Raw genomic sequence first — 12020 nt, forward strand, 5'->3', positions numbered from 1 at the left:
AAATTAAGAATTCCAATATATTGTTTCCATGGCAACAATGGCCTAGGAAGGGTTGTCGGGAGCTTGACCCATACATGGGGCAAAAGGTCAGGATATCTCTGTACGCTAAGATTAGCACTAAATTGCTGAAGCAGTCTTTTGATTTCTCTCATATTCTCTCAGACATACCAAAACATGTAACTATGTAGTTTTATTTTTGTATGTATTTTTTTATTGTTATTATTTATTTCGTATAAAACGTCACAAAATAGTGAACAATATCCGCCATTTTCCAGAGCCATGGGTGTTTTTGCTTGATAAATAAATTAAAGGTACAGTGTATAGCATTTAGGGGTATTTATTGGCAGAAATTGAATATAATATTAAAGGGGAACACCACCTAAATGAATAATCCCAATATGTTGTTTCCATGGCCTATGTAAGTTCAATGAATATTTGGGAATGTGAGCTACTCTCTCTCAAAGCCAGAAACCAGAGTAAGTAAGTCTCAAACGTGTGATGTCATCGGGTATAAAGTCAAGAGCTGCCCCATAGACGATGAACTGGAGAATGATTTTGTGGACCAACAGATTGTTTGTTTTCTTTTTTTCTACTCAAATGAGCTTTATTCTATTTTAGTGCTCTCCGTTGTGAAACAGAAAATGTACCCATATACTCAGAACATTCCCCTGGGTACTCTCAGTGGCATCTGGAACATCTTTCCCAATTCATTGTCTATGGAGCAGCTACACACTTTATACCCTATGACATCACAAATTTGAGCTTTGGCACTCTAACTTGGGATTTGGGAGAGAGTTGCTCATGTTAAATGATATTTTTGTACTGTCTTGGAGCATAGGCATAAAATGTATGAACTTTGAAAACGGGCGTAATTCCCCTTTAAATAAACACAAGGCAAAATTTGTGCTTTTACTTTTATTGACAAAAAATATCAGAAGAGACAGAGCAGATAGATGAAATACTAGGATCTCATCACAAGGTAAAGGTATATTAACAACAACCAAATAGTTGGAAAAACAGTTTGAAACAAAAACTTACATAAGGGACCATTTCATTGTTGTTTTTTTGTTCATGCTGTGGTTCATTTACTACAAATAACATCCCTGCTCTTTGGGCTGTTTCAGATATTTGAACATGACTTTCCAGACCCCAGTTGATTGTTTTTGTGTTCACACTGAATACAAAATCTAATAGCTGAGACTTGAAACAAGTTAGGTAGCCAAAGTTACATTATGTTTGCAGGTTTGACAGGTCTGCACTGCATTACCATGCAACAAAACGGCAGGAGACATAAATAACAGTGGACATGATGTTCACTTTGAAGGATCACTGAACTCAAGTCTCTGCAAGTTGACTTTCATACCACGATGTTAAGAAGCCAGGGTGGAGGGGAAAAACACAATTAAATCACTACATCGTGCTGAAAATATTCAGTAGAAGTAATTTATAGTAAATGGACTACAGCATGCAAAACACTGAGTGTGGCCCTTTACAAAAGGTCATTCAACAGTTTATTATAAACAGTGCATTTAATGCTCCGGATGGCAACCAAATTAATTTGTTTGCGAAGACATTAAAATTCAAAACAGAGGTCAAGACATAAATAAAACAAAACATTTTGAATGTAAAAATAAAAAGGTTGAACTTGAATTGTTACATTCATCAAGTGCTGGAAAAGTGTTGAAAAAGAAATAGATGCATGATCGCTATGGCTGCTATTGAGAGCTGTCTAGAGCAACAACTGGATGTTTGAAAGAATATAACTGCATTCCTACGGTGTATTTGAAGAAGGCCTATACTATAATTAACCAGTATGGACCAAGTGAGTGACGGAGACAGGATATTGATTGAAACTCAGATGTAATGAAAAGCGCTGCAGCCCCAGCAGCATGCCATCCAGGCTATGTTGTGAATTTATAGCGTCTGATAAGAAACACCAGTGACGGATATTGCAGTTTATAAAGAGAGAGTGAGGAAAGCCACACTGAATACAAAAACGCTGTGTGGGAGGTTTGATTTTCCAAAAATTTTAACATAACACAAACATAAGCCACATTTTGAAGAACTCTCGTTTGGTCGTAAAAGAAGAAATAAATACAAACATTACAGCTGTCACGAGTCGCTGTTTTCTGTACTGGAGTCGATGGAGCTGCTGGTGGCAGAATCTGAAGAGCTACTGAAGCCGACGTGATGAGGCGCAGCTCGACTGCTTCTCTCTGGATGAAGGGAAGTAAAGGAAGCAATCAATTAAATGCTACAGATGCTGATGGCATTTAAATGTTCTGGGTATTTAGCACCTTCATATAAAATGATTCAAAGTAAGATGGGAGGAGGATCTTCATACTTACTTTGAAATTTCTTGAACTTCTTATACAGACAAGACTTCACGTATTGCTCCAGCTCACGCAGAGTGGACGGCTTCAGTATCTCGAAGTCGATCTCGATCTCGTCCGCTTTGGCGTCGCGCATCGAGGGCTCCCGTCTCTGAATGATGTGCACCACGCGGCCCAGCTTCAAACCAGGTAGCCGGTTAATGTCGAGGCTCAGCTGGTGCTTCTCGTCGTACGTCATCTGCAGAGTTTCGTCGTCTGAATCCCAGACTTTGCTTTCCTTCCACGACTGCCTGAAATTCCAGACAGAATCAGTTAAAGATCTCTCTATGGAAGTGACATACTATGAAAAAAGTTCTTCAGTTATGTAAAACGTCCTACCTGAAGCTGCCTTTATGTTGCCAGCTGTCCTCTTTCTTGTCCTTTTCTCTTTTCTTCTTTGGTTTAATCACAGGGGCTTCAGAGTACGCAGAGAGTTGTTCATGAACGGCTTTAAGCTGGGTAAAGTGTCGACAAAAATGGTCTTTTTCACAACTAAGAAATCAAGACAGAGAGCAGTTGCTGTGTACATGAAGTGTTAATAAAGACAAGGAAGTCTCATTGAGTGATTTACTGTATGCTAGGCCGCATGTGATCTTATCAATCAATAATATTCTCCTCAAACAATGAGAGGAGTCAGAAGAAAATCATCTGATCTGATATACTTCATGCATCTATTTCTCCCTGCAGTATATTTGAGAGCCAGAAAAAAAGGACAGCACAAATATTTTGTTGTGGTAGCAGTACAAATCTACACCAAATCTTTCAAAACTTTAAATAATTAAACAAAATGCCAATGAATCCATCAGGAAAACAGGGATGTTGCAAAGTAAAGAGTCACCTAAATAACAAGACTGAGTTAGAGATATGTGTGGAAACCCACCTGTCGAGCACCCACCTGTTCTTGTAACTCGCTAAGTCGGTCGGCACCCTCCTCTGCCAAGTCTGATTTGTCTAGGCTGGAGGAGTTGTTGGCGTCTGTCCCACTAAAACCTGCACTCTTAGCAGACGCGCCACTCACTGGTGAATGTAGCTCCACTGGCTCGTCTGGGATCTTTGCGAACCTCTTCTCGAACACACCCTGAAGCATGCATGACGAAAGGAGAATTGAGTGAAATAAAAAACTGAGCCACTTATCTTAAATTAGTTAATTATTAAATTTTATGATTCAAAACACACCTGAAGTTTTATGGCCTTGGAGACAACTTCATGATGTGGAGGGTTGTATTTGTAGCAATTGGAAAAGATTAGCCGGACGTCTGCAGCGAAGCCTTGTGCGTCCTGGTACTGTGCTCCCTCCAGCTTTTTCTGGAAATGAAAAAAGTTATCAAAACAACGACCATCATGCAAAATCAGATGAACCATAAGAGGAAATGCATTCATACTTTAACAGCGCTGAGATCCATGGGGTATTTGATGATCTGGTGGTAATCGTGTAGCTGAAGAGCTTCAGCGTCGACAGGCTTGTAGAAAGGCCAGGCGTAGGCGAGGTATTTCTTGGACATCATTTCCTTCAGGAGTTCGCGACAAAACTTGAGCTGTTCGGATTCTTCTTGTGGCAACTCCTTTTCTCCAAAGTCCTTCTTCTTAGAGGGATGGATGGCTCGGCCCGCGCTGTCATATCTCCTCTTGCTTCGTGATGAATCAATCAAGCTGTTTACGGTTGCTGAGGAGAAATCAGTGTCGCCGTCTGCCTTCCGCTTCAGCCCTTTCTTCTTCATTGGCACAAAAAAAAAAAAAAAACACCACAATAAGGTAAAATTCTCCTCATGATCTATAACTTTAAAATAATATGAAGAGACATAAATGGCGACTCACTTTTGTGGTGTTGTGTGAAAGGTCTTTGGGCATCGGGGGTGAGCTGGAGACCGTGTAGCTGAGGCTTGGCGGAGATGAGGGCGACACAGCTGAAGAACACATTGTCACAGCTTCATTCTGTCCACCTGCATATATGTAATAAACACAAATTAAAAGGAATAGAGAAAGGGAAAAAAGACACCAAAATATATATCTTAGGCGAAGTAGTAATATAATTTTTTACCCCTCCGATTTCAGGAAAAAAAGCACACACACAGGCCTGTTTTTCTTAGTGGCGGTGAATTTGTGCGCCCTCAAACATGTACGCATTAAATGAGTAGAGACGCACCCACAATTACCATGTTGATAACCGTATACATTTCCAATGTGCATTATCATTTAGGTGGAATGAGGAGAGACACGCTTAAGAAGAAACCCAATTTCTGTGACTGCAAAATCAAACCTTACAAGAGGACCCACAGGGTAGAAAATAAGTATTTGGTCTGGAGCTCTGAGCAGTGTCATTTCAAAACAGAAAGAAAAAAAAGAAGAGAGGCTGAGGGTCACTGATGCGGTTAATCTCAGCTGCTGGCTGAACTGTCAAGAGACTTTAGGGTGGCACTGATGCTCAATGCAGGCTGAAATATTCAGCTTTTACGCACACAATGACGGTCACAATGTTTTGCACACCTGTAAAATGCTATGGGCCAAATTAAGGAAACACATATGTGTTAAGGGAGCTCTTGGTGAAACCGCTTGATTTTATTAAATAGATTTTAGATGTTCATACCTGTAAGTTCATTACCTGGATTGGTGCTTTTCCTGCCCCTCCCTTTGGCAGCGTGAGGAGAAACCTCCACCTCCCTCTGGTCCATCTGGGCAACTTTTTGCAAGAAAACCTTTTCCACAGCGAGGGCCATCAGCACTATGTCATCTGTAGGCTAGAAGACAAGTGGGGAGTCTGTGAGGATCTAGTTTCTGTGAGGATAACAGGCGTGGTGCTTTTACCAATCACGAAGCTCCTTACCTTGTTATAGATGTAGCAGTTGGTGAACATGGTGTTGAAGTCTTGCATGCATTCAACTGCACTCAGATAGTAGTTGTTCTCCAGTCGTTTCTTGATGGTTCCCAAGTCCATGGGAGACGTTATTATCGTATGATAATCCTGATTAAGAAAAACAGTCAATGTGTCAGATGAATATAGTCTTACAAAAGGATCTGATGAAGAAAAGTTTAGTAGTGCACAATCCCTGCATTTCAACGGTTACTCACTTCCAGGATCATTCCAGTTTAATAAAATTTGATCTTATTTTCATAGTTTTTTTTGCCATAAATCATCCACTTTAACACCCTTATTACTCTGGATATGCCATCGCTTTAATTGGGACTAATTAAGAGCTACAGAAGGGACTACTTAAGAAATAGTCCCTATTAAATTAGTTAATCAAGTTAGTTAAATTCCATAATTACCTACTTAAAAGTATTAAGTAATGAATTAAATACTGACTAGCATGTAATGACGTACAAAAATACAGTATTACAGATTCAAGGGTATTGTAGAAAATTCTTTGTTCATTCGTTATGTTATGTGTTTCATAAATATTGGATGAGATCGAGACCTAGTGTAATGCCACATTCCAGCGCCTCGATACTCACTGTGTTGTTGTTTAAATTGGATGTACATGAGGATTAGGAGGAGACAAAAACCAATGGAGAAAGAAAAAAAAAACAGTGGTAAACAACACTTAAGAAGACAACATCAATGGCAGCAACGAAAGAAAGACAAAAACAAGAGGAAATTTAAGGATTTAGAAGCAGTTTTACTTCAGTGACAGAAAAGAGGAAAGGAGACCCTTTCCGACAAGGCAAAACAAACACATACATGACATTTTAGACGGATGACAGACAGTTACAGTTACACAGTGGGAGTTCCTGTGTGAAAAAAAATTACCAAGTTCAGGCGTCCAAAGCCGATACGCAGCTTTAATTTATTTGTAAAGAACAGGGTTTTTTTTGTACAAAAAAATCTGGTAGCAAATATACAACTGCCTCTAACAAGGATATTTATGCAGCTAGTAAAATAGCATGTTACAGAGAGCAGATTTATAACTTTCCAAAGCCGCTATGGAAGCCGCAGATGTGGGTTTATTTCAGGAATTATTTCCTGATGTGTTTTTGATGTGCAAATTCAGGGCAGGTGGTAATAGCTACATTAAAAATGTCTAACCCGTACATAATAACTTAAACTTGTCATTTAATTTCCTTAAAATTGTCAAGTCAGCACACTGACAGCTGTTGTTGCCTGTTGGGCTTGCATTTGCCATGTTATGATTTGAGCATATTTTTATGCTAAATGCAGTACCTGTGAGGGTTTCTGGACAATATTTGTCATTGTTTTGTGTTGTTCATTGATTTCCAGTAATAAAGAGACATACATTTGCATAAAGCAGCATATTTGCCCACTCCCGTGTTGATAAGATCATTAAATACTTGACAAATCTCCCTTTGAGGTACATTTTGAACAGGGCATTTTTTGTATTAATTTGCGATTAATCGCGATTAACTATGGACAATCATGCGATTAATCGTGATTAAATATTTTAATCAACAGACAGCCCTAATTTATTTATTTTTTAATACATAAATAAATAATTGATTTTAAAAAAATAAAATAAAAATAACAACAAGCACTACACACTGCAGTGTGCTGCGATAAATGCTGGATTTAAAGCATCTTTTTAAAATGTTGTGAAGCACATTGACAACATTTGCAAACTACTCACTGGTATTCCAAGAGCGATCGCATCAACAGGGTGGTGAAAAGGCCAGGCGAACTGGTGCCGCCACAGGGATTTCATCACTACATTCTGCATGTACTGCAGCTGGTTTGTCCTCCGACCAGGCCTGCTGGGGTCGCTCACCTCGGGAGGCGGAGGATTCACAAACCGTGGAGGGTCCGGGTTCGTGTCTGCTGACATGACGATAGCAGCGACTGGTCTCCAACAGGTGAACACAACCTCTGCTGGTTTCTGTTATCTTCTGTGAATTCTTTCGTCTGTCAGCTCATCAACGGCTCTGAGGGAACGCCGGCTCACTTCATTCATAGTTTTCACACCAGAAAATGTGATCTGTTGACATAAAAACAAGAGTTATGCGAGCGCGGTAGGTCAGAGATCATTCTTATGGTCCAGAAATATATACAGAACAGGCAGCCTCTACTGACAATGTAGCCTAACGCAACTATGGTTGATCTATGTTCAAATTTGGATGCAGTGCAGGGGTGGTGGGGATGGACTCTCAAAAACAAAAGGTCACAGCAGAATACACAACCTCCCAAACACATTGAGTCTAAATTTTGACCAAAAAAACCCCACAATAGACTCCATACCAAGGTAAACTGTCAAGTCTGAGTTCAACTTGGTATGCAACATAAGACATTATTGAAGTCGAAAATATGTTTATGAACAGCTCACATGAATTAATGTGGTGTTCTTGTTTACTTTTTGGACAAGCCAAGGAGCCTATATCAGTGATGACTGAAATGTTTGTTCCATTTGTTTTATTGTTATTTTAATGACAAATAATGTGTTAAACTGTGGCTTTCTTTTCTTCTTTGGTTTAATCACAGGGATTTCAGAGTACGCAGAGAGTTGTTCATGAACGGCTTTAAGCTGGGTAAAGTGTCAACAAAAATGGTCTTTTTCACAACTAAGAAATCAAGCCAGAGAGTAGCTGCTGTGTGCTACCAAGTTGGAGGGGATGCAACATGAAGTGTTAATAAAGACAAGGAAGTCTCATTGCACCGCATGTGATCTTATCAATCAATAATATACTCCTCAAATAATGAGAGAAGTTAGAGACGAAAAAAAATAATCTGATCTGATATACTTCATGCATCTATTTCTCCCTGCAGTATATTTGAGAGGCAGAAAAAAAAAAGACAGCACAAATATTTTGTCATGGTAGCAGTTCAAATCTACACCAAATCTTTAAAAAACTTTAAATAATTAAACAAAAGGCCAATGAATCCATCAGGAAACAAGCCAAATATTAGATTAAATGTGATTTTTGGGGGTGTTTTATTGTCACTTTGTATGTTTTTTACTTATATACATATATATGTTGCACAATTTAAGACTATACAACATAACAAAAAAAAAAAAAAAGAATAATATACAGTGCAGGAAGAGGCAAAAAAAAACACCGGGCTTATCTGAAGCCTCCACCTAGAGACAAGATTAATATAAAGAAATAATATGACTACATAATAGTAAATATGACTACATAATAGTGTTAAACTGTGGCTTTCCATATCTTAGAATAAAATGTGATTTTGGGTGTGTTTTATTGTCAATTTGTAGGGGGGGAAAAGTGGCCAAAGATCATCTCAAATTAGACATTTTTAAAAGGAAACACATGGCTTTTAACACAATTGAAGAGGAGACTGTGTAGCTTCACAGGTAAGTTACAGTAAGTGCAATAAATTAACCAACTGGCTTTTACTAGTTGACACTTGACACATGTGAAAGCTGACTTTGCAAAGAATTCGTTTTTTAAAAGTACAACAAATAAAGCACCACACCATCTTACATATAGGGAAAGCTAGCAAACGTGTGTGAATCTACAGCTACAGCTGGTGTGTTGTTAGCTTTACTGAAGCTAACTGGCTAGCTGGTGCTCAGTGTCATAAACTTGTAAACAACAAGTCGCCATTACAAAATAAGGAATAGTCATTAGCATAAACTAAAGTCTCATACTGCCAACTTAAGGACTTTGCATACAATAGTCAATTCCCAGAGTCCTGCTTTTGTTTTGAGGAGGTCGAGTTTCAACACAGAGCTAGTTACCTTAACAAGTTAGCTAACTTTACCTGTTATCCTCACACAACCTGGCAACCTGTCGACACCATTGTTGTAGAGTTGTTTACTAACTCGTTTTCATGAGAAGAAGGCAGGTTAAAATGAGAGTTCAGGAGGCTTCGGAAGATGCTACACAAGCCCAAATAGAAAGCCCAGTTATCCAGAGTGCACTATAGAGCACCTTTAAAACTTTATGACTGATACCAAAAAGTCAGAGGTATGAGGAGCGCGCTCTGCTTCCCCCGATAAAGAGCTTCATAGGCGGATAGTAAACCGACACCGCCACCTACTGCGCTGGAGGGTGTACCAGTGATGGGAATTCAGGCTCTTTTTAGTGATCCAGATCATTTGGCTCAGCAAACCAAGACGAGCCGGCTCTTTCGGCTCCCAAACGGCTCTTCATTGTACCACTTCTGCCTTTTTTATAATTCAGCCAAATTTAACACTGTTTTGACATATACTTACTATGTGTGCACATATATCACTTAAATAATTCAATATTATTATACTAAACCTTCTAATTTCCAGAATACCATAACTTTACATGCTGCTTCGTTTCCGACTGTCACTCATCTTGTCTGCTATTCGCGCACCGCACTCCTCTCTCTTTCTCTCCTCCTTCTTCTTTTGTAATTTGTGGCAGACTACGCATCAGAGGCGTATTGCTGCCCTCCACAGGTGACTTGTAGATCGCCATTGGTTGGATTAAATCCTCATGTAGAATCCTGTGCGACGAAGATGGTCGATTACAGTCTTTGTTGTTTCGCTGTTCTCCGTGCTGAGTATTGATTTTAACGAGTGGTCTGTGACGCCAGTTTTTGACAGTTCTGCCTACATGAGGCTTCTTTCTGCATGATATCTGGCACAGTCCATCAGTACATGACTTACAGTCTCTGCCTCTCCACAGATACACTTTCCATCTGGGTGCTTACAAACCAGTGCCAGCCCATGATTTAGTCCACAGTGACCCAGCCCCAACCTCGTTATTGCCGTGCTATCCCTTCTGCCCATTTTTGTAATCAATGTGCACCTTAGTGTTGGCTGTATTGACCCTCTTTCTCTCCCTCCTGCTCTGTACCTGTAGACCCTCAGCGCGACGCGCACCCCGCCCCTCCCTGCTTGATCGTATGATCCTTGTCTATCATCACATGATTGGGTGCACGAACATCATTAACAATGTTCAGTCACAGTCAGTGCATGGAGTGCCCGTGGCGCGGAGAAGATCACCCTATCATTCTGCCTTGAATTAATAAAAAAAAATAAAAAAAAATGTCTCTCGAACAGGAGCCGTTTCCCATCGTTCACTTAAAAGAGCCGGCTCATTGAACCAGCTCGTTCGCAACGGGAGCCGGCTCTCATGATTCACTTAAAAGAGCCGGCTCTTTGAGCCAGCTCGTTCACAACCCACACATCACTAGTGTGGTGGGCCATGCTAATATAACTATATAAAATAGTTTGTATTGACGGTGACAAAGAGGGGATATGTCTAACGTTACACGTCGACATTTCAGGCTACTTTTAGAGAGTACATTCGTTTGCTTTTAGTGCCATTATCTTGCTAACTGCCTTGAGGTAAATTAGTCAAACTCCCAATAATTGAGCCCAAAACAGTCCACAAACCTTCCGAAAATGACCTTACCATGTTAAAATTACCAACATGCGCACACATGGCAAATTGGCATTATAAATCAGATTAAAACTTACTTTTCAGCAGGGTAAACTGGTAAAAACCACTCCTAAAACAACATAAGGGACAACATAAGTATTTCTTCTTCTTCTTCTTTGGTGTTTATTGGCAATTGGCAAACCAGCTTAGAGGTGCATTACCGCCACCTGCTGGACCACTGGAGAGTGGAACAGGAGATTGTGCAGAAACATAATAATAAAAAAAATAAAAAAAATAATAAAAAGGCTCTCGGATCTCCTATCCGTGACCCCTCCCTCCCCACATCTCATGCTGGAAATGAAACAGACATTTCAGGACTACTATTTGCACTGACACTTCTATTTATCTATTTATCAGGTATTTATACAAGGAGAACTACTGGAGAGTCATTGGGTTTTAATATATAGCACTTTTAAAGACCTGATTGCTTTTATACTGCTTTTACTCTGTTAATCATCCTGCCATCCACTTTTTATTCTGCTGCACCATCGCACTTTGTTCACTGTGTTATGTTCTATGTTTGTGACTGTTTTTTGTATGTCTGTGTTTGCACCTTGTGTTTGCACCTTTTATTATTAATTTTAATTTTAATTTTAATTATTTATTTAAAGGGACTATTTGTAACTTTGTACACGTATAAATGTAGCGGGTCGTGCGCTCGCATATGCGCGTTCGCGTGTAGCCGCTGTACCCTCCTCCTCTGCCTGCTCGCCTTCACTCAGACAGCTCAGCTCGCTCCACCTCTAGACGTGAACGCGCGCTCACTACACACTGCAGAAGAGTTAGTTTAGCTCTGAGAATATCTAGTGAATGCACAGGGGACGTTTGTGCAGAAATAACTGCTGCAGCTCCTCCAGACCAACAGAGCTTTCCCGTGTCTTGTGAAGTGACGGAGCTCTACAGAGATTTACGTTGTCTTCTCGTTACCGACCGGGTGCCGGTGTCTCCTCTGCTCTCTCCGGCTGCGGGCGGAGAGAGCAGGGAGACACGCTGCAGAGCCCCGCTGCCTCAGCCTGCACTTAGGCAGGAAAAGCCAACACTAGGATCAGATCTAAATCATGTTCATGGAGAGACCTCCGTCTGGTCAGCTAACATTACTGCCAAGCAGCTGAAATATAGAGTGATATTGTGGTTTTAGCTGACTTGTGTCGCCTCACTGTTTTGAGCGATGCTCGTTCTGGTATATTTAGAGCGAGCAGGCGCGACCCCGACGCTGACTTTCGCTGATTTCACGGCCACAGGTGTCGCTGTTAAGAAGCATTTCTGAAAGTTACAAATAGTCCCTTTAATTTTATTTATTTATTAAATTTTTTCCTGCCAATCTACTGC

The 12020-nt window shown here is 40.2% G+C and overlaps 1 protein-coding gene across 4 annotated transcripts; it reads right to left on the reverse strand.

Moving 5' to 3' along the window:
• Nucleotides 1–900: 900 nt before the first annotated feature.
• On the reverse strand, nt 901–10880 carry LOC141757307 (bromodomain-containing protein 3-like). 4 transcript variants are annotated; one of them, XM_074617711.1, is made up of 11 exons: nt 10730–10880; nt 6950–7294; nt 5194–5331; nt 4972–5107; nt 4188–4312; nt 3755–4084; nt 3549–3677; nt 3268–3450; nt 2712–2827; nt 2349–2623; nt 901–2216 (listed from the first exon to the last, which is right to left on the reverse strand). In XM_074617711.1, exons 2-11 carry the CDS (start codon nt 7142–7144, stop codon nt 2113–2115), a joined length of 1731 nt encoding a protein of 576 aa, XP_074473812.1. In that variant the 5' UTR covers nt 7145–7294; nt 10730–10880; the 3' UTR covers nt 901–2112. The 4 variants fall into 4 exon arrangements, with proteins under 4 accessions (XP_074473812.1, XP_074473813.1, XP_074473810.1 ...); XM_074617712.1 differs by lacking the exon at nt 10730–10880 and adding an exon at nt 9037–9319 and having other exon boundaries at nt 3755–4081; XM_074617709.1 differs by lacking the exon at nt 10730–10880 and adding an exon at nt 9037–9319 and having other exon boundaries at nt 3253–3450.
• Between the last annotated feature and the right edge of the window lie 1140 nt (nt 10881–12020).

Source organism: Sebastes fasciatus, chromosome 19 (genome assembly GCF_043250625.1).
Source record: "Sebastes fasciatus isolate fSebFas1 chromosome 19, fSebFas1.pri, whole genome shotgun sequence".
In the NCBI taxonomy this organism is placed as follows: Eukaryota; Metazoa; Chordata; class Actinopteri; order Perciformes; family Sebastidae; genus Sebastes; species Sebastes fasciatus.